Here is a 27,835-nt window from a genome sequence, read left to right on the forward strand (position 1 = left end):
GTATGTAGCAGATGATCGATTGCGAGCGCTGACCTCGCGACAAGACGACCAAGAATTAAATTTTTTGTCGTGTGCTAATTCCTGCGTAGAATTTTGCATTGTCCATCGTACTTATTTCACAGAATGTTTGTGATATTTATATCACATTGTCTTGTCCAGGGTATGTGATCAATATCTGAGGTATGAAGCGTAACTGACGTGGTCAGGTATGAGTGCTCCGCTAGATTATGTAAACACAAAGAACCGATTTACATCGAAGCGTATAGCCGTAGCATGACCATCTGAAGAAACAAACACTGCTTACGGAGATACTGTTAGTGAATTTCGGGCAATGGAATTACAATCAGCTCCATGCATATGCCGGTTTCGCGACGCTGGCCTGTGACACACTCCTGGCGCTTATACAGACCGAATGTACCGCACTAATAATCGCGTTAGAAACATTTACACTCTCGTAAATACACCACATTGGCGAACAGAGTGATTTATTCGCATTAATGTGTATTTAAAACGCATACAAACGGTAAATCTCTGTCGTGAACGTGTCGCAAAAGCAGCGGCGACAGTGGTGAGCGGGCCGGAGCCTCCCGCATGGCCTCCAAGATTCCCCCATGCGCGTTTTGCTCGCGGGGGGATCTCGGAGGCCATGCCTCCCGCGACCTCTTTCGAAACTAGCCGCTAGAGGGATTTCAGTGGCACCCCTACTAAGGTCCCTGAACCCCTACAGGCAGCGCTCGAGGCATATATCCCGCTAGCAAATTGTGCCCCCAGCGAGGCACCCTGTACCACCTGGTATGGGAGTGCCAGCAATCCCCAACCCTACCTATGAGCACTGAGTGGAGCTGCTGACCAGCTCCGACCTCTCAGACCAGCGACGACTAAGCGGAAGGGCACGGATGGCCAGCACGATCCAAAGCATCCTGGACTAATACGCCTCCCACCGGGAGGGTTCCCTAACACCAGCACCTCGACTTATACCATTAAAGTTTATTTATCATCATCATGATCATCCATATGGGTCGGTTCGTGCCATCCCCATCGCCACCGTCAGCACCGTCACTTGTGTAGGCGATACGATCGAGCCACATCAGTAGGCCGAGGGAAGCGGCCGCGGCAGTTGAGAAGGCTTTTCAGCCATGGAGCGGCCGCAGGATGACGCAGACCTCGACGATTCCGACGACGAGCCCGTATACCTACCGCAAGTGGACACGGACAACGCCGTCAGCATCTGGTGCGGCCTGACCAAGCAGGTGAGTGCGCAAGCCGAAAATGGCGCCGCAAATGGAGGGCCTCAAGCTCGAGAACGTTCTTTCGTGGATGTGTATATGTATGTAATGGCGTGCAGCTACTTCATTCGCTTTTAATTGAGTCGATGCGTGGTACGTGGGTGAACTTAACGCTGTTTTATTTTTTACCTCCGGCGAGCGTTGTTAAGGAGGCCCGTGGGAAGAAGGCGCCTTGGTTGGGGCCTCGCCGGCTTTGGATATTTCCTTCCGAGCCCTGCTCGTTTTAACCGAAGCCCTTTCATATAAAACAATGAAAAGCTTATTGGTTGATTTTTAGGAACGCGTTGCAATCCACGTGTTCATGTGGGAATCTTCGTGAACATTTTAATGCCGAACTACGGAAGGCCGAACTACGGAAGGCCAAGAACTACCGCCGAACTACGGAAGGCCAAAGCCCAGTATTATCAGCAGCTATTTTCTGACGCATCCCGTCCTGATCAAACATGGAAAATTATAAATGATGCACTGGGAAAACGCACCGGGACGACGGAAACGTCAGAACTAACTGTTCGTGGCGAGACCCTTACTGCTACAGCACTTTCTGAAAACTTCAACGATCACTTCATCAATGCAAATGCTAACATTACGTCCCCAAACCCCATGTCATGTACTCTGGAACCCCACGTTCCCGAAACTGCTTTCTTGAAACCAACAGACATCTCGGAAGTTAATCAAGCTTTTATGTCACTTAAAAACAGCAAAGCCCTCGACATTGAAAGCATGCAGATTAAACCCGTAAAACACGTCCTGAACCTTGTTTGCCCGTATCTAGTCTTTATATTTAACCTTGCAATCGAGTCGGGTTGCTTCCCGCACAAAATGAAGCGCGCTAAAGTGTCTGTTATATTTAAGGGTGGTGACAAAAACAATGCCTCTAACTATAGACCCATATCTGTCCTACCAGTGCTATCAAAGGGTTTCGAAAAAATTATTTTGGCGCGGCTCGAAAGCTTTTTTTCTAAGCATAACATTTTGTCCGAACGCCAGCATGGTTTCAGGAAAGGCTGCTCCACCGAGTCTGCACTGCTCTTGCAGAAAGAAATAATATTAAAAAACATAGAAGCCTCCAAACTTACACTTGCAATATTTATCGACTACAGCAAGGCATTTGATTCTCTGCATCATGAAATTCTTCTGCAAAAGCTTCAAAAGTATGGAATCCGTGGTGTCTCGCACTCGCTTATGCAATCCTACATGTCGAATAGGGAGCAATGTGTTGTGCACAATGGCTACCAGTCTTCATTCAGAAAGATATTGTGCGGTGTACCGCAAGGAAGTGTTCTGGGACCGGTTTTATTCAATGTTTATGTTAACGACGTAATTTCTATTGATAAACAAGCTGAATTTGTGTTGTACGCAGATGACACTAGTTTATTTATTAGCAATGCTGACGCAACCCGCCTGTTTTCCGCCGCCAATTTTACCTTAGCCCAATTACACGTCTGGTCGAACGAAAACTGTTTAAAAATTAATGCAAAGAAAACCAAATGCATTTTATTCGCGCCTAAAAATAAAAATGTAAATATAACCGAATACTTGATCTTGGGGGCCTCGCAAATCGACATTGTTAAGCAGCACAAAGTGTTGGGGGTGGTGCTCTCGCACCGCATGACATGGGACGCCCATGTTGAATTACTGGCCAAAAAGCTCTCATGCGCAGTGGGTGCATTGAACCGATGCCGCGATTTCTTCCCGCTGAACATTAAACTTCAAATATACCATTCGCTTTTTCGGTCACACCTTAATTACTGTACGTTAGTTTGGGCCACGACAACCAAGAAAAATATTAACACGTTACTGCTGTTAGAAAAGAAAGCTATGAGATGTATAAATAACGTACCGTATCTTCATCCGACTAAGCAATTGTTTGAGCAGCATAGAATAATCAATATTAGGCAGCTTTATTCTTACCGTCTGATATATCAGTTACACTTTTCAAATGATAAATATAAGAAATTCTTAACACAATTATGCGGTCTAGATCTACGAATTAGCACTTATACAACTCGTGGCTCGGAACAATGGCTCGTTCCACGCCCACGAACCAATTATCTTTGGCAGTCACTGGCATACAACATTCCAAGCATATTAAATAAATTACAGGGACTTAGCGACAATTACGGAACACTAACACGGGCTTCTTTACGTGATGCGTTTGTCGGAAATGATTGTTTTTGAATTCCATTTTCCATATTGTTGTGTAAATATGCGTGAATTGTCTCGTCTGTTCTTTTTACCTGTATATGATTATGTGACGCCGAACCAATGCGTTAAAACTCGCTATACAAGTATTTTAATGTTTTTATTATTTTTTTATTTTTTTTGTGATGTTTATCGGCCTTCTCAGAGGTACTGTTATGCTGTATTCCTTGTTTTAATCGCATTGTACAGTCGTCATTGAGCTGCCAATTTGGCTCCCTGGCCCCGACAAGCTGTAGCAACAGCTTTCTTGTCAGGGAGACCATCGACATTGTATTATGTTGAGAGAAAAAAATTAAATTAAATTGAATTGACAAAAAAAAAAAAAGACTGCCCCGATGCGTGGGCTTCGCTCCCGCTTCTGGAGCCCGCAATGCGGCGTTTCTCGCACGCCGTTTATAACCGCAACTAAGTACCGCACCAACCGTGCTTTGCATTGTGCTTGAGTACTGCTGTGCCCAAGGGCGCGGCGTCGATGCCGGCAGCGGTAGCCGCTTTTTAGATGGAAGCGAAAAGCACAAACGTCCGTGTGTCGAGATCGAGATTTCAGCACCCGTTAAAGATCCCCAGGAAGTCAAAATTAATCCGGAGCCCCCCAGAGACACCGTAATTAGAAAACGGCCGCCGCGGCCATGCACTACTTTCATTGGACGCGGCTGTTGCTTGACTATATTCGGGTACAACTTAAGAATGGCAACGGAAGTTGCCGCTGTGCCTCATCACCTCAGCCGGATGTTACTCCACGCGGCGCCAGTAGTGCGTTACTGGAAATATTTTGAACATGGTACAAGCCGTTTCCGTAATTTTTCGGACTTCATATGCTTACGAACGACTCCAGCGACAACAAACAATGTGAGAAGAGGCAGACGATATCACGCATTCATGGCAATCTACTTTCAAAACGCGCGCTTGTTGACATCCTGGTCCGTCTCTTAGGCGGAGTGATACCGTACATGAGCTATTGCCGTTCTTAACTTGTTCCCGGGTATAAACGGCCTCGTATTCACTTTTGAGGGCTAAAAGTGCATGAACGGCTGCCCATAAATGCAAGGATGGATGAGCACTCACTTTTACTAAAGCATGAACCCAGGCAGAAAAACGAGACGCGAGAGCTTCGGTTTGCACTAGCAAGGCCCAACCATGGCGGCCACACTGGCGACTGGAACGGCCGAGGGTCCGAAGAGTTCGAGAGCTCCACGCGCTCCGGGCTGCTGTTGCACCCGTACCGACACGAGCACGTGCTCTGAGCAGCGTGCGGAGGCCGCGATGGTGCTCCAAAATAACTTGAAACACGGAACATCTACTGTCGGTTGTTCTTGATATAAGCTGCTGCTTGCTGCGAACCTTGCCCACATATCAGCGGTGAATATATAATAAGAACTTTACCGCTGGTCTTGGTTGGTAGGGGCGTTCGGACAAACAGCACCAGGTGAACTCTTGGTTGTCCCTATACATTTGTCGGCATTAAATGCCGTAGCATGGCGCACGAAGGTGTAAGCACGTTTTGAGAACTTGGTGTAGGTTTTGAAGAATTCACGGGATGGTTTCCTCTCCCGGGTAGATGTGAAAGGTAGGGCACAATTTGAAAAAGGGAGAATTTCGTCAGAAAAAAAATCCCTCTAAAACAGGACTGGTGTGTGAACTCCCCGCCACACGATCGTGCTCATAATATTGACTGGGAATGAAATTGAGGCGTTATTGAAGGGTCGGAGAAAACCTACTCGACATTTGCAATGCTAGGACATAAGTGAGATTAACCAGAAAACCTAGAGGGGCCGGAGGAGCCCTGCGCGTCAAGAGCATCTACTTTAGCTACCTAGGCGAGAATTCGCAGAAAACATCATAGTCGACTATCTCTCGGTCCCTTCACTGTCTCTTGTGATCAGCTGGATTTAGCCCCTGATTGGATTGTAGGGTTTAACGCGCCGACGCAACGCAGGCGATGAGGCGCGCCGTAGTGGAGGGCTCCGGATTAATTTTGACCAGCGCCGAAATCTCGTGCACACGGGCGTTTTTGCTTTTCGCCTCCATCAGAAAAGCGGCCGCCGCGGCCGGGAATTTAGCCCCTGGGTAAGGCAGGAGCGGGTTGACCGCTACTACCTTCTTATGAGCACTATCTTGGCTTTTCGGAACCGTCCCCTTAATGATCATGAACCTAAACATGAAACCTTCACGTTAAAGCGCCATCTTCCCCTTAGTGAGCTGCACATGACAATAGCCTAGAGACGGCCGGGACGTACATAAATTTATGGATAATTTTTTTCTTTCAGTCGGGAATTACGTGATATTGTAAGAAAAAATCGCCCCCTTACGGACGTATACAAGGAAGTATCAGCGAAGCTCATAAGAAACTTCTGTAGCGTCATCACTCATGGACAGTCAGTCTACAATGCTTTTTGGATAGCCGCTAGCTGTATGGCGGAAGGCATATCGAACGGAATAAAGCTTTGTATGGAGGCATATAGATGGTGAAGCATACCTCCGTCCGGATTAACTGTACGCCGGAGCCAGGCATTCAACACATTGTTTGATGAAAAGCCAAAAAGGCATCCCACGTTGTTCGTGTTCTCGATGCGTTGCTCCGCTTAGACGTCGCTGGTTGCATGTGAGGTAAAATCCTGGCGTACTCGTAAAACATTGAATACAGATTATAGACTGATTCGCGACGCCCATCTCCAGGTCACCTCAGACAGCCAAAATCTCTAGCATTCGGAAACAGGAAGGGGAATGCATGGTTTTTTGGAGAGCAATGTTCAGCACAATTCTCGAGCCTGCAGGGGAAAACGTTCGCGTCTTCAGTACAGTTGAACTAAATGCCGTTGAAAAACCTAGCGGCACATTCGGTTCGAAGGCACTCGAGCCGCCAGTGGAGCAGGGGAATAAGAAATAGCGCAGTCTATGAGCTAAACAGCACCTGTACATCGTATACTATTTATATGGAACGCAAGGTTCACTATGTCGCCGCACCAAAGTTTGTAACCCATTTCTTTCATTTATGTTGAATCTGCGCCATTTATCTGCGGGTTTACGCGTCCTAGAGCAGATACTGCTACCATTGGACAGATTTTTAAGGATGAAGGGAAAAAAATCGTCCTTGCGGCGTCCTCTCAGCGTTTACGGGATCCATAGACCCCGGTATTTTTAATTAGCATTGTATGAAGCCCGCTTCAACGCCATCTTTCGTTCATCATAAAAAAAAATTAACTCGAGCCAGCTTTCACGCCGTTATATTCGCTTAAGTGTGGGTATTGTCGTTTTAAATGTCTCACTGCTCGCAACGAGGACACTGCGCAGCTTCTCAAAATACGCATGTACAATGCTTAAATGCGCCCTTAGTTTGTCATGTTCCATTCATGGAAGGCTGCTGACAAGTCCGATCGTTTTATTGAACAGCGCAAAGCGACGCGTTTCGCAATCCGGAATTCTCGCCGCTTTCCCACTGTCATTTCCGATAAGAACACACAAATTTAGTTGTGTAGTGACTTGCTACAAATCCAATAAAAGAGATACGAAAGTTCAGCATCGCGTTTCCAGACAGGGAGCTGCGGCAAGTATGGCTACCGTGCATCGGTCATTCAGCGTCGGACAAGCGAAATGTCGCTGCGTTTGTTGACACTTTGCTACCGACGTTCATAGCAGAAATTCAGGGGTGATACAATATAGCTGAATCTTTAGCAATCACACCAAATGCAAACCCGACGCTGCGACATCGCTCTTTACCGACGATCCACGGATTGTATCTTTATCTGCGAGCACCCTGTCGGAGTAATTATATGTCCCATTTGCGTGCACAACAGATGCCGGCGCCATACGTTCAATGTGATAGAATACACGATACAAGAACCTTCTACCGGTAGAAATAGGAGTTTTCTAGAAGAGCTGTCTTTCGTCGAGTGGCCGTGACACGAATAAGCCTGTTACCGTACACTTAGACGTTCCGTAGCCCTACGAACGGTTTGAAAGAGAAGGCTACAAGAGCTCATAAGCACGCGCTCACTTGATATAAGGTCACTCCGTTCTTAGTTAAATTCTTAGCACCCTCTTCTGTATCGCTGGTCTGACCACCGCCGTGTACAGGTGCTCTACAGCTGCTGGGGACTGAGGGCCGAGAGTTGAGATGGTTAGTCATGGGAGGTGGCGGCCAACTACTACACCAGAGCGGCCAGATCATTCACTGGTGAGGGAGTGCTGTTTATGTCCCTAAGAGCCTTCGTAGCCCGGTTGAACCTTTCTAGTGTAGCCCCCTAGGTATCCGGGATGATGGTTACTTCCGAAGCAGGAAGTCTCTGGGTCCCAACCGACCGCCTTGGGGAGTTGACTCTGGCAACGTTCAACGCACGCACCTTGTCTAGCGAGGGGAGCTTAGCTGTACTAGATCTCTCGGACATTAAGTGGGATATTATAGTGTTAAGCGAAGTTCAGAGTACAGCACAAGGACATGGAGCTCACTAGCCGGCATATTTTATGCTGCAGTGGACTCCGAGAGAAGAAAGAACACGGGGTAGGATTTTTAATCCACAGAGAAACAGCAGCAAAAGGTGGTGGAGCTTTTCAGCATTAGCGGGAGAGTCGCGGCTGTTGTGATCAAGCTAAACAAGCGATACGGGTTAAAGACAGTACAGCCCCATGCGCCAACAACCAGCTATGACGATGAAGCCGTAGATAGCTTCTACGAGGACGTCGAATCAGCAGTGAAGAAGGCAACAACATAGTTCACGATTGTGATGGGAGACTAACGCAAAGGTCGGTGAGAACTAAATGGAAGAAAGGTCAGTGGGAAACTTCGGAATGGGAAATCGCAGCAGCCGAGGAGATACACTGGTGGGATTTGCAGAGAGAAAGAACGTGAGGTTGATGAACACATTATTCTACAAACGAAAGAACTGGAAATGGACATGGATAAGTCCCGATAGTACAACCAAAAACAAAATTGACTTCATTTTAAGGGACAACCCGGGTATCGTGCAGGACGTAGAGTTGCTAAGTAAGGTTGGGGACAGCGATCACATGATGGTTAGATGCAATCTAAGGCAGAATCTGAGAAGAGGAAGAATGAAACTCGTGAAAACTAAGTATCCCGCATGGAGTCAGTCAGGGTCAGGTCTTACGAGTTTAAAATAACTCTTCAAAACAAATTCTTCTGAACCAGCAGAGAGAGGTCAGTGCAGAGGATAATTGACACACTAACATCGGCACTCACTGAATCAGCAGCTGCTGTGGGAGAGGCAACATGTAGGAAACAAACTGGAAAATTAACTACGAAAACGAAAGAACAAATTGGCAAACGTAAGTAAACGAAAGGGTCAGGTATGACGGATCGGGTTGAATTAGCCGAGCTGTCGAACTGATTAATAGAACCAAAAGAAACGACATCCGTGCATATAGCATGGTAGTGATCGAGTAAACGCTTCAAATAGGCGGAAGATTCAGAGCAACTACGAGAAAGCTATAGCCATCGGCAAAGACAACATACGCGCACTCAGAGATGAGCAGGGTAACATTACGCACAACTTGGACGAGATAATAAAAGTATCAGAACGACTCTACACCAAGCAGTATCCCAACTACGTTATACCCGGGGCGTGGCCTCCGCGATCGGCTACCGGCGGCGCGCCGCCGGCAGCACATCGCGGAGGCCACGCCCGGGGAAACTACTGAGAGTGCAAACTTAAATTGCGATGTCCTACTAATAACAAAAGAGGAAGTTGGAAGGGCGCTCAAGGGAATGGAAATAGGAAGAGCTGTAGGTGACGACGGTATAATCGTAGATATTTTGAAGGAGAGAGGAGATATTCTACTGGAAAAGCTTGCTGTACTATTTTCGGAATGCTTAAGGACTCAAAAAGTGTCCACAGACAAGAAAAACGTTAACATTCTTCTGAGTCATAAGAAGGACGATCCAAAAACCTCAAGAATTACAGACCCATCAGCCTACTCTCAGTTGCTTACAAGCTGGTCACCAAAGTCATAGTTAGCCGCAGAGGTGACAACCTGGATTCCCAACAACCAACAGATCAGGCTGGGTTTAGAAAACGGTACTGTACCATGGATCACATCCATGTCGTCAATCAAGTGATAGAAAAAACCGCATAGTACAGCAAACTCCTTTACATAGCATTTATAGATTACGAGAAAACGTGTGATTTCGTACCCACGGCAGCCGTTTTAGCACTGGAAGACCAGGGAATACTAGAGGAAACCTACATAAGACTTCTAGAAGACATATATAAGGAATACACGGGCAGGATAACCCTCCACAAGCAAAGCGATTATTTCCCGATACGAAAGGGAGTACGACAGGGAGATACCATCTCGCCAAAACTATTCACAGCGTGGCTAGAGGACCTATTTAAAAAGTTTGAGTGGGAAAACACAGGATTAAGGATAAACAGGGAATTCTTGGCCCATTTGAGGCTTAAGGACGACATAGTCTTGCTGAGTGAGACTGCAGAACACATGCAAACAGTTCTTGAGGAATTGCAACCAGAAAGAACGGCAGTGGGGCTAAAAAAAATGTCACCATCTTCCTGTAGGGGAACCATGAGTAGTATGCAAAGCAGACATGGGGTCGATTCAAGTGCCCATTAGTTTTCAGTTCGTCGTTTCCGTTAGGTTGAGGTACGTAGCTGCCGTTATATTTACAGTTTGGTTCCCATGATAACTACCCCACTTTTCACTTACCGGAACTACGAAATGGGAAATTGCGTTGAGCCCATGGCTGTTTCGCATACTACTCAGGGTTCCCGTACGGGAAGATGGTGTAATTTTATTAGATGCGACGGGGCTATGTCCCTCCCTTGTCGTTGTTGCGCCGTCCACACCCCCACTGCGCATGCTCGGCTTGCTGAACGCCCGGTGGTGTCTTACCCTTTAATGGCTCCTGGAGGGACAGTGTTACCGGTGTCTTCCTGGGCCGGCCCGAGATGAGCCGAGCATGCGCAGTAGGGGTGTGGACGGTGCCACAACAAGGGAGGGACATAGCCCCGGCCATGAGATGCTGGAGTGACAGTGTTGCCAGTGTCTTCCTGGGCCGGCACGTGACGAGCACGCTTCCCCTTAAAGGGCTCCTGGAGCGGCAGTGTTGCCGGTGTCTTCCTGGGTCGGTGGATGGACGGACGGCGGACGACGGACGATGGACGACGTAGCCGAGAGCAAGAGATGCTTTGCATCTAAAATAAATATGAATAAATAAAGTAATGGGGAATAAGCATGCCAAAAACGTCATCTTCAGCTTAGGAAACGAAACGCTGGAAGAAGTAAAAGAATATAACTACCTCGGACAGATGGTTAGTGCTGACCCCAACCACGGGAGAGAAATCCGATGCAGAATAGGTATAGGTTGGGGAGCACTCGGCAAGCACTCCCAAATTATGAAAAGTCAGCTACTTCTGTCACTCAAAAGAATAATCTACAACCAGTGCATACTGCCGGTGATGACATACGGAGCTGAAACTTGGTGCCTAACTAAACAACTATAAAGCAAACTTAGGTCAATCGGCTCAACGGGCTATGGAACGAATAATGTTAAAAATAATACTCAGCGCTCTTAATAAAGAAAGTCGTAAAAGGGTAGTAACGGCCGTATTTACTAACTCCTTACGTACTTTACCCCGCGGAACGGCACGTAGGCTCTGCCACTAGCAATTGCATGGTTAGGAAATTCACTAGGTGCAAGAAGTAGTATACACTAGATTAAAGTTGTGCTTATGACTAGGTTATGCATCGCCAGTTAGTAAAAGCACGTAGCTCAGAAGGGTGTTATCGCTAGGACTTTACTAGTGAAGTTAGTGGGGCTTACTACCTGCTTCAGTAACCCTGACTGTAGTGCTACACTTACTACCTCCACTTACTAAATACTTAGTGTATACTGTGACAAGTAACTTGTTAGTGTTCCGTTAGTGAATGCCACAACCTTTGTTTAAGAGTGGGGGACAGGAAACGAGCTACCTGAATCAGAGAACAAACTAGAGTAGAAGATATCATAGTTCAGATAAAGAAAAAGAAAGACTTGTGCTGGCCATGTAGTGACACGAACCGACAGCGGGTGGACAGTTAGGGTAACAGAGTGGATAACAAGAAAAGGGTATGGAAGAAGGGAAGGTCAATAACACGATGGAGGGATGAAATACGGAACTTCGGGGGTAAACTGTGTACTCGAGCAGCGCATGACAGGAGTTGTTGGAAATCAATGGGAGAGGCCTTCGTCTTGCAGTGGACCTGAGTAGGCTGATGATGATGACCAGAATTTTACAAAATTATCGATAGGGTTGATTAGCTGTGGGGAACCCTATGCGCCAGCGTAGACAGAAGAAGCTTGAGAGTCCATCTTAAGACGCACGTCTCCTTCCGATACTCGATGCACCGTATATGCGGGATGTGACATATCACCGGTACAGCCTTCGACTGGTTGGCTACTTCTTGCATAATTGAAGCCTGCAAGCCTCGTTTTATTTCTGCAAGGACAGCTGGATATACGTTGCAAATGATGTGTGCGCATGAAGCTAAACGGAAGCACGATGTGGCGAGATTACACGCTGCTGTCCCTAATGATGATCCCGCTCCCATAATCGCTTCAGCCGCGGAAAACAGCACCATCGCGAGGAGCGCGGTCTCGCTCCGCATTAGGTGCCGCAGGTTCGGATGGGGATGGGGAAATGCCAGGCGTATAATCACGCTCCTTATTACGCCCCTCCGCCATTCAGAGGACGTCAATTCTTATTCCGCGATGCATCCGTTCAATGCTTCCCGCATTGCGTAGCCATATCACTCGGAGGAGGAAAGGGCCCCTCTTTCTCGATTCTTCAGTAGTCTTCAGTGCTTAGCACTAAAGCCGAACGTACTACGGTCTTGTTTGCTTTTTTAAAAGAGAGCGCACAGACTGTGCAAATCGCTGCTCGACCTGCGCCAACTGCTGCCACCTAACGCAGGGTGGCCCAAGTGCTTGGATGGCGGCAGTCGAGGAGCAGTCGACGAGCCACAGCAGCGACTTCTACGACGTGGAGGACGAGGAGGAGGACGAGGAGGACGAGGAAGACGAGGAGGAAGACGAGGCCGAGGGTGAAGAGAGCAGCAGTGAATCGGAGTCCAGCATTCCCACCGAGATGCTTCACCAGTGGAAGCGTATGAGGGAGCGCTACACAGAAAACCAGGACGTCGCCGGGGACATACTAGTCCAGAGGTGCGCATAAAAAAGTATCCCGTTGCCCGCTGCCGCTGGTTGTCTTTGTTTTTTTTTATTTGAACGTGGATAGTGCATGGAATAGGCACGCACTGTGCAGATCGACTGAGCTCAACAAACACTTCACTCTGGCTGACGTGACTGGGATGCATAATCTAGGTTTCCGGTTTTCTGTTTCTCGTCGTCTCTGTAGCATGACTATCGAGAGATGTCTATCTTATGGCGCCATGTAGGGCCGCCATTGTTATAGCGTGCTGCACGAGTCAACTTTGAATAATTGTGCTTCAGGTTCCTTGTACTAAACACTGCAAAACAGTATTCTGGAACATATCTTCTCAACAGAGCACTGAGTACCACCACAGAAAAATAGGAAGCTCAAGGCGAGATATTCTTCCTTGTGATCCTCTTTCCCCCTCAACTTCTCTACTGAAAAATTTATTACCCTCACATGTATGTATGTATATATATATATATATATATATATATATATATATATATATATATATATATATATATATATATATATATATATATATATATATATATATATATATATATATATATATATATATATATAATATATTGCCGCGAACCATGTACGGGTTTGTTTGTTTATTTGTTTTTAATGCCCGGCCGCGCCCGGCTCTGTTATCGGTGTCCCATGCGAAGCGCGTGTTCCATTCTTTATTTTTATGCCGCACGGGCTATCTCATTGAGATAAGCAGACTGTTTCGCCCTAACGCCGCTAGCCCAGAATAATCTTCTGTGATCTACAATGTTCTGGATGTAAATCGATGGTTCCAGAAACACTCGCGCCGAAAGATAAAAGCCTGCAGAGCAGACTCCGCGGCATTCGGTTCGACGACACTCGCCTGCGCAAGTCACTTTGTTGACCACTGCTTCGCCGCCTCTGCATTCTTTTTGAGTTGTTAGGGGCGCACAAGTTCGCTCCAATAAACTTGTTTCTCCTTCAAGTCAACTGCGTTGTCCTTGGCTTCATGACAATATATATATATATATATATATATATATATATATATATATATATATATATATATATATATATATATATATATATATATATATATATATTTCCGGTTTGAGAAGTTTGTTCTAATAATGCGATCCAATCGATGCTAGGCTAAGCAGGAAAGTTTATCAGCTTTTCCCTAGTTCGAAAAGTTGCGTGAGTTTGCAATGACCAGTTTTGTTCTCGTCCGCTTTCAAACACATTTATCCGGAGCACGGAAATTGTCGTCCTGCTTAACGGGAATGTTGTTACATTCCATAAATACGACGCCTAAAAAATTAGTGACCTTCCACTCTGTGAAGACGCATGACCTGTGAAGCTGGACGCAGTTAACGGAGTGGAGAAAGCACGTTTTCTTGTAATTTCGTACTAGCCAATTAGCCGAATTAAACTCACAAGTACTGGAGCGGACGGACATTCTAGCGGTAAAACATCGGGCTGCTCGTTTCCCACCCGCGTCGCAAGCATTCCTGTCTATGTAACACACCAACCCAATCCGCTCGACCGTAGAGGACATCGCTCAGGTCGAATTGGGACGTTTGACGTTCACGTTTAAGCCTCTCGCCAGCACAACGGACATGTTCAGTGATGGCATGAAACCTATAGATGGTATTCACAAAGAAGCTTAGCGGGCGATTTCTTCTCTTGGCAACACTGAAATCCGCCATGACCGTGTCCATCATGTCTGCGCATGCGTCCGCATGTCGCAGAAAAAAAAAACAGACCACAGCGTTCGTCGTCTGCGCTATTATCACGCCATTCTCGGCCAGCGCGTCAGTCAAGAAATGAATAATCGCAGCGGCATTGTGTGGTGATTCTCTACTTGCCCCAGAGAACTCCGCATCACAACCGAAGAATACAACCGCGGTTGCGAGAAGCGGCACGACGCACGAAATGCTTACGCCGCAGCACAGTTGCCTGCCAGCACGAATATAGACACAGGTGTGCTTGCGCCAACTGCACAGTCGCTGACTACAAAAGCCAAATAATGCTTTCGAAGAAATTGTCTGGTTCACGCGAATGCCGATAAGATACCGCGGTAGCAGCATAGCGGCGTAGCAGTGAGTGCACTGTCAGCTGGGAGACTAGCGACATCTATCGACGAGTGGCCGAACGGCCGAAGTGGAAGCGTTCCGAGAGAGCTTAGCAATCTGTGGCCGATACCAAAGCACGGCAGCTGGTAATCACTTCCCTCGTGTCTTGCGACAGGTAGGCTGTAGGGCGCTGCGCGAAACAGCAGTTAACGTCGAGGTAACCCTGTTGAGCTCGCTGGGACAGTCGCATGGATGCGCCGCCATGCCGGTGCCTGCGCGTCCCCGTTGCTAGGCGTCCCACATGGTTGCCGGCATGCGCGCCACGCCGGTGAATACAACCTGTAGCTGCGTGGAAACGCCCTCCATCCCCACACCCCGCCCGTGCTAACATCTACCGGCAAGTGGCAACCAGTTTCGTGCGCGTGCTTAGACGTGAACGACACCGGCCAAAAAGGTCGCTCTCAAATCCCTTCAAGCTGGACAAAAAAGGTTGGCTCACGTCGGCACTCCAAACAGGCAAGTTGCGGAACTTGAACTTCGCCAACGGCAGTGATAGTGACTTTCCGTTGTTTTCGCGCCCATTCGCGCTTGTTTGGGCCAACAAATCCCTAAATTCTCGCTCTTCTTCTCCCCCAAAAATGGCATGCGTCAGTCCCTTAGCGACGGAAAACCTGGCAGGACTCGAGCTTTATTCTTACGAACATACGTGGGACTGTCCTTTTCCCTACAGCGTTGTACGTGTTTTACTGCTTGTGTAACACAACACCCCAAAACACAAACCATGAGAGCTGCATGTTTAAGTACTGGCCTCACGTCTAGCTGTGTGTGCACGCCCCGTCCTCCCACCCCCAACCCATGCACGCATAAACCAGCAACCGGTGATGGGCGTGTGCTTAGGCGTGAAATACACGCGGGGAAAATGACACTCGGAAAGCCTTTCAAACGAAAGAAATATAATATGGTCACGTCGGCTTTTCAAGCGGGCAAGTTGCTTTTCATCCGGCAAGGACGCGCAGCTACTCGATGAGGTGGAATTTGAAGCCGGAACGGCGACAGCTACACGTTCGGTGGCAGCGGCTTTCCATGTTTTTTGCGTTCATTGGCGCTTCTTTTGATTTTCCGGAATCATCTGATAACGGTGCTTCTGCCGTTATCACCCGATAGCGAAACTTGTGAAAGAGGCATCGGTGGTGGCGAGGTGAAGAATAATTTGAAAGAGGAGGCGGTGGTGGTGAGGAGAAGCGCTGGAGCGGCGCCGAGTAAAGAGTCTTCACCGTAATGAGAACTAGGGGGTTAGACATATATTGCTTCGAAGTAAAAATTAAACCCAGTTCCACCCAGTGTGAAATCTGCTGAAACAGCGGAGCCGTGCGTTGTATTTACGAAGATTCTTTTTGGCTTCGGCTTCTCTCTTGCGCGTAACGTTAGATGCGTCTGAGCGGCCAACTGTCGTATAATTTGTTTCGAAATATCGAACACAAGTGTTAGAGCCGTTTTCTATAATCGTACTCCCGCCGCAGATGCCATGCTTCACTGCGCAACAGGCACAGGCAATGTGGAAAAGCCAACTTACAAAAAACCAAGCTTACACTGATCGCCCAAAAGTTGACTTCACTCTAAACACGTGTGTATTGCTAAGAAACAATTGCTGAAGGGGTAATATCAGCCGTCCTATATCAAAATATGATGGTCCTACGCCTTTCTTTTAAATCGTTTTATTTTTTCTATACTAGGAAGCGGTTTTTGCGGGCGGAGAGAGAGAGAACCACTTTATTTTGCGGAACGGAGAAACCTGCCCCGGAGAGAGCATGACAGGATACCAGGACAGACTGCCATCAATCCCAGACCTAGAACAGGGCCGCTGTTAAAATGCGGAGACAATTGTTTTATTTCAGCGGCAATTCTGTTTATTAAGCAGTTTCCGGTCGCCCATATCTCGCTCTATCGCAGAGTATAATTGGGAATAAGGATATCTTTGGGTGAACGTATGAAGGAAAGCGAACAGTCAAAAGCGCGGAGACGGGCATTATGCTTTTTAAAGACGTTAGTATTTCTCGGGCTGCCTCAACGCGAAAATTTTGGTCTGTCTGTACACCTGTCACTAGATTGAATTACCTGGCCAAAAGTTAAAACAATTGATCGATAACACACATACACACACACACACATATATATATATATATATATATATATATATATATATATATATATATATATATATATATATATATATATATATATATACGCTAAGCTATTTTAAACTATCAAAGCCACTGGCATGAGTCATACATGTTCGCTTTATGCAGCGCCGAAGAAACCTCAGGCGTGTTTGCGGCAAGATATCAGTATACACATCAGTAAGGCAACGTTCTTTTAATTAAGGGTAAGCATTACAGTGGTCTGTACGATAGCAAATTAAAAATACAATAACGCATTAAAAATGAAGGCAAGTTCCGCGTTGTCGCACTAGATAGCGCAGGAACAGTGTAAGCGAGGGGGAATTAATTGAATTAAGAGCAGCGGCATTGCATTCACCATGGGAAGAGCAAGAGAGGAGGGTGACATGCTCAGGGGAGGGAGTGGGAGTGCGTGTCACATTGCGAGGGCAGTAGATCATCTTTCGGCGACATTTGCGGCGGAGCAGGCAGATACACGGCCAGTTTTTGTTTTGTGTGTGTGCGTGTGTGGTGCGTGTGCGTGCGTGCGTGCGTGTGCGCGCGTGTGTGCGTGTGTGTGTGCGCGTGCGTGCGTGCGTGTGCGCGCGTGTGTGCGTGTGTGTGTGCACGTGCGTGCGTGGGAAAACAAGAATTTTGAAGTGTTACCTACATGAGAAAGAAAATGGACAAGAACATGCGCCCCAGGACGCATCCGTACCCATCTCCTAGTCTTTCAAATATGTGCATGCGTGTGTGCGTTCGTGTGCACTGGTGTGTGCACGTGTTTGCATGCGTGCGCGTGTGTACGTGTGCTTGAGTGCATCTATGCGTGTTTGTAGTATGTGCGTGCAGGCATGTGTGTGGGGCGTGCGTGCTTGTGCGCATGTATGTGCGTCTGTTTTGTATAGCTTGTTTGACGGCGAGACGACTGCCTTCTGTATACGACGTAAAGTCCAACTGCCGAATTCTTGACTCCCTAAGCCAGTACTCATGAGTTTGTGTTTTATTACGCCGTCTTGGATCTTGCTGTAAGAGGTGCTTAGCTAAAGTATCCATAACCTGTCACAAGGTAAAAGGGCTGTCACAGGGTAAAAAATGCGAAGCCGCGACAGGTGGTGAAAGACGAAATATTACATATTTAAATAAAATATCCAGGTATAACCTAAAACCCTTTTATTGATCAACAGCTCCTGTCGGAGTTTATATTGTGTTTAAACCGTCAAAAATGGCGATTCACGTCTGCAGCCTGAGCGGCAGCCACTACGGAGCGCGACGAGTTACGTCAGTTGCCATGACCGAGTAGCCCGTGGTGTTATAAAACACCACTGCTGGAACAAATCATCTTTTATACGACAGAAGCTATCTCCCGCGTATTGGCTGGATATAAAAATATCCTCAGATTATGGCCGTCTCGTATACTTGAGCTTATGGATATGGTTCCTTCTTCCCGTTTGATCAGTAAAAGAGTGCCGATATGTGAACATGTGGCCGAATGTACGCTTGACCTGTAGGGTCTTGATGTACATGGGCCATCCCCACTGGCGCAAGAGGGACCCTGCATCGTTCTCGCCAGCTGGTGACAGCCGCCAGAGCTTGAACACGATTCTGCAAGCCACCATGGCGGTCAGGCTGGAGGACCTCCGCCAGAAGAGGCTCCAGAAAAAGGCTGCCCGCAGGAATCTCAAGCACGACGCCGGGCTCGCCAGCCTTGTCGCGTACGAGGCGCTGCGCCAATCCGTGCGCCAGCTCAAGGCACGTACACCATGCGCTCTGTTTTACATAACGGCTAAGAGCACGTATGTTCACACTATTCGATCATAGCAGTCAGGTACGTATCCAGGAGCCCCCCTCCGAAAATATTTACCGCCCCGAGTGTACCGCTTAGAGCAAGTATACGCGAAATGAAACGTGGTTTCTGATCGTTCATCACATATTTTCACATCCCTACCATAATCTCACCTTCCAAATTCCGAAACTGCTGCTGAGCACGAGGTCGCGGGTTCGATTCCCGGCCGCGGCGGCCGCTTTTCTGATGGAGGCGAAAAGCAAAAACGCCCGTGTGTACGAGATTTCGGCGCACGATAAAGATCCCCAGGTGGTCAAAATTAATCCGGAGCCCTCCACTACGGCGCGCCTCATCGCCTGCGTTGCGTCGGCGCGTTAAACCCCACAATCAGAATCAGATCAAATTCCGAAACTAGCAAGCCGCCATTATTTCGATGCCAACGACTGAACATAAACAAAAAACGACTGCATGCCGGGAGGACTCTGGCTATCCACGGGCCACCACCCAAAACCCGCGGCATGACCGGCTCGCGTCTCACAACTTCCCTCTAATACACACGAAAATGGCCCCTTTCTGTTTGTCGGGAGCCGTCATTATCCACAAAATGAGAGAAAAAAAAGAGCCCACTCAGAAACTTCCCCAAATTAAAACCGAAGAAATATACCAAAGCTGTTCTCGTCATCATGCTGTTTTTAATGCGTACACATTTTTTGACGCGTGACACCCCCCCCCCCCCCCCCTCAAGCGCCTACTGGGTAGCGGCCTCATTTGCACAAAAATGTGTGATTGGCGAAGTTAACCCATTTAATAGTTATAACAGCGTAAAGAGAAATAAATGGTCAAAAGGAATATAAATACAAAACGTAAAAAATAAATTTAATAAAAAATATCCCAAAAGAAAAATATCAATTAAAATTTTAAAAGGCACCGAAAAAGCTAATCGAAACACGAATAAAAAATCATGAAAGCACCATGTAACGTCATGCATTCGCACCAAAATTCATATTTAGACAAGTTAACACATGTAATCATTTAACAGCGTGAGCAGAAATAATTTGTATAAGCTAGGACATTTTTAAAACCCAAAAGCGCGAAAAAACTAAAAAAAATGAGGATGGTTCAACAAAATCAAAACCATATATAGCTTGTACACCAACCTCACACAACGAAGACAAAGGTGAGAAAGCCCCGAAAAAGAAAACCGAACATGAATAAAAAAATCGTGAAAAAGCGCTGACTACGCCTTGCATTTGCATAAAAATACACAACTTGCAAAGTTAAGGCCTTCAGTCACTATAATAGTGTAAATCTACGTAAATATACAGTTGCCGTCAGAAAATTGGAGCACGGGAGCTGTGTCCGACCCGCATAGGAGCGTCGTGTAGCTACACTACACTCTAAGAAAAAAGGGTAGAAAAAGGGAGGAAATCGAGGGTTTTCTCCCCCGGACCAGAGAGGTTCTCCCTTTCGCTCGTTCCACGTAGCGCCCTCTGTACGGCCTCTACGAAACACCGAAACGGGGGAGGAAATATTCTCCCCTGTCGTCTGCAATCTGCTGTCGGCGCCGACGCCGAAAACGAAACCGTTCATCGTTGCACTGTGGCTTACGCCTATCGGGCGCATACGACGACTACGAGCAACACCGCCCCTGCGGTGTGCTGCTTTCTTGTTTTCTCGCCGTTTTTTTGTTATTATTACCATCTGCTCGCCACGCTAACGCACGGCTCGCCAGCCGTGTGTTTGAAGCACATTCTGTGGGCACCGCTGCATGCTTGCTGTGTGCGACTCGCCTGCGTCCTGTTCAACGTTACCACTGCATTTGTGGACGTTTTATACTGACGCCCAAGGGTAAAAGAGGTCAGCGATGATAGTAAACTGCCCCTTTTTTTCGTCAACGAGCACGGACCGCAGCATATTGACGCATCAGTTACCAACAACAAAAGGCCCCCATTCGGTAACATCTTGGCTGCATGGTTGCCAGACCAGCGGTGCGCTCTACGCTAAAAGAGCAAAGGCGAGGCAATAAGTGTCATTACCCAAACATACCTGCCGTACTGTTTCGTGAAACGTTTTTTCTTCTTTGAGCTATTTTACTGCTTCTTACAAAACCTCAAATTAATAAAAGTTTGCAATTGCACGGGTTACATTTGATGAAATAACAAAACCCACCTAAGGCTTACGCACTGCCGTGGGTTATCGAAACAAGCAACGATCTCACTGTTCCTACCTGCATTCTCGGCGATCAGGGTTATAAATACTTTGTCGCTGTTTCAATGTTTAGTTGTGGCTTGTGACCATGCGGACATGTTAGAAGTGTACTATATGTGGTGGTGTATACGTGTATTTTATGCTTGCGATGTTGTGTGTTGCGTGTATTGTGCGTTGCAGTGCATTTAATGAAGTGTATGTCGCTGTGTTGTGCTATGTTTCCTCGCAATAACCCGCCGCGGTGGCTCAGTGGTAAGGCGTTGCGCTGCTGAGCACGAGGTCGCGGGCTCGATTCCCGGCCGCGGCGGCCGCTTTTCTGATGGAGGCGAAAAGCAAAAACGCCCGTGTGTACGAGATTTCGGCGCACGTTAAAGATCCCCAGGTGGCCAAATTAATCCGGAGCCCTCCACTACGGCGCGCCTCATCGCCTGCGTTGCGTCGGCGCGTTAAACCCCCACAATCAATCAATCAATCAATGTTTCTTCCCAATATGTGCCCGCCCACATGCGGCCTGCGTGATGTTGGCTGTAATAATATACGTTATCCATGAAGGAAACCAAGGTAGCGCCTTGATGTGCCCACTGATGGTGATGCTTAGTAGGTGCCCCTCCCCACCCCTACTTTTTTTTCATTTATCGGTCATAATTAAACGTTTACGATTGCTTTACTTCGAGCACACTAGAGGGCGAGCATTGTCGAGGATGCGACAGCGACGGATACGTTTTTCGTGTTGCCTGCATTGCCTTTGCGCTGAGATTTACGATTGCAAACGATCCGCGTTTTGATGCGTCGGTTGTAGCAAGGTAAGGCGACTAACAACTGGTTGTTCTCAAGCGGCCGCATTGGATGTTTGTGATCTCGTGTGCGGTGAACGGCGGGGTTACGAGCCTTTCGGAAATAAAGGTGGCATTTTGAAAGCAATCGGTATGACTTCTCTGTGTTTACGGCGGCGCGTTCGCTCTGAACGCGTAGGCGGGGTGCGCAGCGAGACGAATGCAAGAAGTTGCGCATATACGATTGGCGACATCGCTTGCTAACCGCAGTTCTGGTGCTCGGTAGGTAATTTCTTGGTTGTTTTAGCGCATTTTAAGCGCACACAACCACAGTAACCTACGTATTTGTACTTCCTTGATCCTCAAACCGATCAGTTCGCTAGGCCTTTCTCGCATGACAAGCCTTGCTTGGGTGACGCTGCCAGGGGAGGAACGCTCCTCCATTAGCTCAAGAAAGGGGGAAATCTTCCTCCACTCCTATAGGGGTAGAAACGCGCTCCTCCCTCTTAAAGGGAGAATCTTTCTACCTCTTAGGGAGCAATATATGATACATTCCTGTTTCACCCTTAAGAGAGAAACTACCACACCCTTTTTTCTTAGAGTGCGGCGGTAAACGAAAGGAGCAGAACACGCATGCGCGCCTGCCGTCGGTGGTAGCCCATCTATACTTCTCAAACCACTTCTTTTAACGCGGCTTCGAGCATTATTCGCAACATACTGGCCTCAGCGATGGCGCTGATAGCAGAGGCGGTATTTGGCAGCGTTGCTCCCACACTTTCAGCGCACGCGAGCTGCTGGAGAAACGTCGCAATTGGGATCTGAAGTGACATTTTTTTTTTCTAATATTAGATGCTAAACATCTCATGGTCGGGGCTATGTCCCTCCCTTGTTGTTGTTGTTGCGTCGTCCACACCCCCACTGCGCATGCTCGACTTGCTGAACGCCCAGTGGTGTCTTACCCTTTAATGGCTCCTGGAGCGACAGTGTTGCCGGTGTCTTCCTGGGCCGGCACGAGACGAGCACGCTTCACGCGCCTTCGACGTTTCATCGTCGGCGGCGGCGGCGTGCGTCGGCGAGTCTCGGCGGGCCGTGATTACAAGCAGCCCACAACCATCCGGAGGATGTGCATCGACCTCATCTTCAACAACTTTAGGGTTCATCCACTACAACAGCCCTTGACTTTACATTTCACAGACCATAAGGCGGTCATAATCAAAGCGGAACGCCAACCACACCTCGACGTCATTTACGTTGAACATGATCATGATAATGCCTAAATAAAGACAAACTCATACCACGTACAACGTCTCTCTCTCTCTCTCTCTCTCTCTCTCTCTCTCTCTCTCTCTCTCTCTCTCTCTCTCTCTCTCTCTCTCTCTCTCTCTCTCTCTCTCTCTCTCTCTCTCTTTAATCCCTCTCCACTCTAAACTCCCCCCCCCCCCCCTCCAATAAAATTACACCACCTTCCCGTAGGATGCTTATGGTCGAGCCTGTTCCCTCCCTTGTTGTTTCGCCGTCCACACCTCCACTGCGCATGCGCGTCTCTCCTCTATTCTCCTCCTCACAGCCGTATAAACCAGGTGTGCACACGCGCTGCGCGCTACTCCACTGCGCATGCGCGTCTCTCCTCCATTCTCCTCCTCACCCTACCCACGCTTCTCCTTACTTTCACACCACACACCAACTCTACTCATACTACTTACTTCAACTCTACTTACACACCAACCAACCCCCACTGCTGCTTCGCATCATCCTCAGGGTTCCCACCACGGGAAGATGGTGAAATTTTCTTAGGAGGGTCTGCTATCAGCGCCATCAGCGAGACCAGTATGCTGCGAATAATGCTCGAATAATGCCGCGTTAAAAGAAGGGGGTTGAGAAGTATAGATGGGATATCACCGTCGGCAGGCGCGCATGCGTGTTCTGCTCCTTTAGTTTACCGCCGGTGCAGCTACACGGCGCTCCTATGCGGTTCGGCCACAGCTCCTGTGCTCTAATTACTTCTGACGGCACCTGTACATAATTGGCAACCGAACGTATTACGCCAAATCTGGCTATAAAAAACTCACAATGAAGACAAGCGGCGTAAGAATGTTTGCGCAAGGGGAAACAATTATCTGAATTTTCACACATTTTTCGTCAGAAAATTGTGGGGTTCTACAAAAGGTGCCAGGCATTAGCGTCTTTTACAAGCTTTATAAATAAATTCGCACCCTATAAATTTTCAGTAGTTAATAAAACGACGCTTTACGTGGATTCAGCAACAAAATTCATCCGCAAATACGTGTTTAACATATTCATTTTAGAGGTATGTATTTTGTCGCAATTTTAGAATCTGCTGTTACGTGTGATATTATACTGAGGCAAGCTTTACTGCATGCTCTACTCGGGACATGTAGGACACAGCTAAGCAGCCAGTTAATAACTAGCCAAACAAGGTCGGCGCTTGTATTTTTATTGCCCCCACCCCATCGTTTTTGTTTTTGTTTTTTTATTCGAACCATATGCGTTTTCCCAAACCGAGCTGATTGTGCTGGCGTGGTATTGTTCAATGCTGCTGGGACGACTGTGTCCCAGAAAAAGACTGTAGCTCGGATCGTGTAACACACTGGACCACAACTCTACGTGAATTTGAAAAACCTTATCGTTTCCGAATTTCACCTCATTTCCTGTCATATCCTTACAAACTGCAGTTTCCAAACGAATACATAGCCGTTGCGCCTACCTGATTGTCTCTTAAGTTGCATGGTCTCTTAAGGGGTTACGCAGACAAAATGCAAGTTTGGTTCATTCGAAAGATCGCCTCGTTAGAATAAACTGACATCACTTTTAACGCAAACCTCACTCAAATAAGGTATATAATGGGGAAAAAGGAGAATGGCCATGCGACCCACTAGCTCATTTCCCGCACAAGAACACATGATGTATTATGGGCAGATGTGCGATTGGCTGCGGCCGGCAAAATCCAACGCGAATTAAACAGGGGTTATGAGCTTGCAGAACAAGCCATTTGCGTTTAAATATAATGCAATTTTCGTAGCAGGGAGAATGGTGGGTAAACAATGAAAGTTACGAACGCACACGTAAACATAGAAGCACTCAGCCGTCCGGCGCGTTGAGCTTCGCACTGGCCAACTGGCATAAGAGAGATTGTCTTATGTGACTCTGTTTGTTGAGTGTATACCCAATGTTTCGCGAAACGAGTTATATCAATTGTAACAAACATTATGCCAAAGGAAAACAAAGCGAGGGCGGACAGCGGTCCCGAGCGGTATGGCGGCGCCATCTAGGAGGACAGACCGCAAACGAGGCATTCCTTACGTTCACTTCTGTACTTGTTCTACATACGTCATCGCAAACGTCACGAAACACGCGATTCAGCTGGATAATCAGCATTATGGCTTAAATTGTTCAATTTCTCAGTGAATAAAGCGTCGTTTGGTGCCGGGCAAGCGCTATTGGCACTAGCACCAAATCGTTCGATTAAGACAAACCTCTATTCTTTCTGCATGGCTCCTTTAAAACGTATCGCAAAAGAGATATATCCCACCACACTGCACTGTATAACAGAGATGAGTTTCGCATGCTTTTTTAGGTTCGTTTTCTGTGCACCGCTTTCTAGTGAAGACCCTTCTAAGATAGGAGGAAACGGCCTCGAAAACTCGTAAACAACGAAAAAGAAGTCATGCCGCGCTTGTGCTACGCTGAAACGACTCTGTAACCGTGCCAAGACTCACGTACTTCTTAGCGAGAGATAATAGTTATCGGAATCGCAACATAGGCGCATCCAGAATAATGCAACATAGGCGCATCCAGAATAATGCCTTGGAAGGGGGGCGGTATGATTGTCTGGAAACCGTGGAGCATGGCAAAGAGCTCTTATGCAGTGATACTTTCTGGGGAGCTGGGGGGCTCTCGCTTTGCTGATGAACCGCATTGCTGAAGCACGAATGGCGCAGTTGCTTCCCTACCACTTCTGGCAGCCCCACATTGCTCTGTTAAGGCGATAAATTGAGTTGTTTTTCCTGTAGCATATATCACGTACAGCTTTAGGAAATAGGTGTTAACTCACCGCGGTGCTCAGTTAACTGCACTTTAAATTGAAATCGGAAACTGTCGTAATTTAGTACGGCACACCCGTTTCATCCCCACGTCTACCCGTTCACCTTGCATGATTGATACACATCACTTCAAAAGCAGTCGACAACCACGCAGTCTTCCCCTTCGCTTTCGGACCTTTCTCTCCGAGTATCCTTGGCTCAATACAACACGTCCCATCAAATGGGCCTAGTGCAATCTGAGTGTGAAATCTCTTGTGTTCACAATGCATGGCAAGACGGCACAGCGATTGTCACCGTTTGTTTTGCAGGGTACGGCAGTGAGCCTCAGAAATAAATAGGAATGTAAATTGCTCCTGTATTTACATAACTTTATCCCAACACATGACTTACAGTTAAGCTGTTACATTAAATAACTTCATTTGTCCCTGATCAGGCTTTTTTCCTCGTGACCTTGCTTATTCCAGAAGGAACTCGCCTCGCTGTCCCACAAGAGATCGAAGGCAGAAGAATCGGACGAGTCTGCTTCGGCAAAGAAGCAAGATCCTGCTACCGGCAACATGGATCCTTGAACTCCTTCACCAAACGGCCTTCCTGCGCTTTTCTTTTTTTTTTTTTTTACTTCCAGCCGCTACTACTTCCTTGGTTGGCGTTTCATTCGAAGTCTGGTGTTTCGTTCTTTTACACTCTTCCTTTTTTTTGGTCAAGGGACTCAGGAGACGCGGTCGCGACCTGCCCAATAAAAAAAAGCCCCGGCATTGCTTCTAATCGCAAGTTCTTCGTGCCATGCAACCCGGTTCAAAATGTGAGAAGTTAATAAGATCTACAAGGTCCTCGTGGTGCAACATGGACAAAGATATATGCCACACGATCAAATTTGTTTTCTTCCAAGCACGTGGTGACAGGGCGTGAGCTTTGAAAGCTTATGAGACTTGCAGAGCCTGTAGGAACTGCTCCTTTGATGACATGCTTCAACTATCGTGACGCAGAATTTTCATGTTCATTTAATCAACTTTCCTCATCAACAGCTCATACTCCCTCATATATGCCCTGTGGAAAAATAAACTCTATAAAAAAAATTGTGCAGTACAAACTGGCCAAGCCTAAAATGCTCCGCTGAGGTACAGGGGGAATTAAAAGAAATGCGAACAACGGAGCACACAGCCTCCGACGCATGCCGCACCGTCTGGCTGCACTGTCAGTAAACTGCGCGCATGCGTAGTTCTTTAAGAGCGTTTGAGAGTGTGGCCTACTGTTAGGGTAAAGGCTTGATAAAGAAGCGACGCCGGTAATTTATTTTCAGGCGCCTTTCTATGCTCTGTCGCCACTGAACATCCTGTTATCTACTGAATTCGGGAGCCAAGCGCGCAGCAGCTAGGCTGATTGCAGCTAGCACGATGCCGTTCAACGATCATCCCGCTCAGTGGCGACGCAGCCTGAAAAGGCACCTCAAAATAAACGACCGGGGTCGCTTCTTGATCAAGCATTTCTCCTAAATGTAGGCCACAATCTCACACGCTCTCGAAGAAGTGCGCATGCGCGCAGTTTACTGACTTTGCAGCCAGACGGTGCAGCATGCGTGGGAGGCTGTGCGCTCCGTTGCTCGTATTTCTTTTAATCCCCCCTGTACGTCTCTACATCGATATTAAGTAGTACTGGCATTACGCACCATGCATCACGTACTGCACGCATAACTGCGGAATATAAACTATGGCAGCTCATAGGAAGCCGCAGCTTGCGCCAGGAATCATAGTCGGTACGAGTAGCAAATGTGCAGTGCGATGGCTTTCTTAGAGCGCACTCTCACGGCAAGTTCAGAGGCAACGTTCAGTTTCGCCCGCTCCTTGTTTATCGCAACTGAACCTATAGAACGCCGGTTCAAGATTTCCAATTTGATGAAATGAACATATCCAAAACATGCAGACGTACTCCTCAATGCAACAGTGCAAATACTAGTAGTACTTCGTATTCCGGGAGGGCGGGGGGGACCGTAAAATGCATAACATAAAGTATACTGCAAAGGCCGGCGTGTGCCCAGCATTGAACCAGTACTGCACAAGAATGTGCAAAGGCAGACGAGGGACGATAAAATAAAAAAGTAAGGTAACGAAAAAGGTGTAAGGAAAT

At 47.4% G+C, this 27,835-nt stretch overlaps 2 protein-coding genes across 2 annotated transcripts; both read left to right on the forward strand.

The window, feature by feature from the left end:
* Positions 1 to 1,107: 1,107 nt before the first annotated feature.
* LOC144160841 (uncharacterized) lies at positions 1,108 to 18,186 on the forward strand. The gene is made up of 3 exons (XM_077691977.1): positions 1,108 to 1,250; positions 12,413 to 12,663; positions 18,129 to 18,186. Exons 1-3 carry the CDS (start codon positions 1,137 to 1,139, stop codon positions 18,184 to 18,186), a joined length of 423 nt encoding a protein of 140 aa, XP_077548103.1. The 5' UTR covers positions 1,108 to 1,136.
* On the forward strand, positions 14,863 to 26,744 carry LOC144172221 (uncharacterized). The gene is made up of 3 exons (XM_077701011.1): positions 14,863 to 15,243; positions 18,395 to 18,635; positions 26,176 to 26,744. Exons 2-3 carry the CDS (start codon positions 18,402 to 18,404, stop codon positions 26,278 to 26,280), a joined length of 339 nt encoding a protein of 112 aa, XP_077557137.1. The 5' UTR covers positions 14,863 to 15,243; positions 18,395 to 18,401; the 3' UTR covers positions 26,281 to 26,744.
* Positions 26,745 to 27,835: the final 1,091 nt, after the last annotated feature.

The sequence above is a fragment of the Haemaphysalis longicornis genome, unplaced genomic scaffold, assembly GCF_048455015.1.
Source record: "Haemaphysalis longicornis isolate Haplotype H1 unplaced genomic scaffold, Haemaphysalis longicornis Haplotype H1 scaffold_1, whole genome shotgun sequence".
Taxonomy (NCBI): domain Eukaryota; kingdom Metazoa; phylum Arthropoda; class Arachnida; order Ixodida; family Ixodidae; genus Haemaphysalis; species Haemaphysalis longicornis.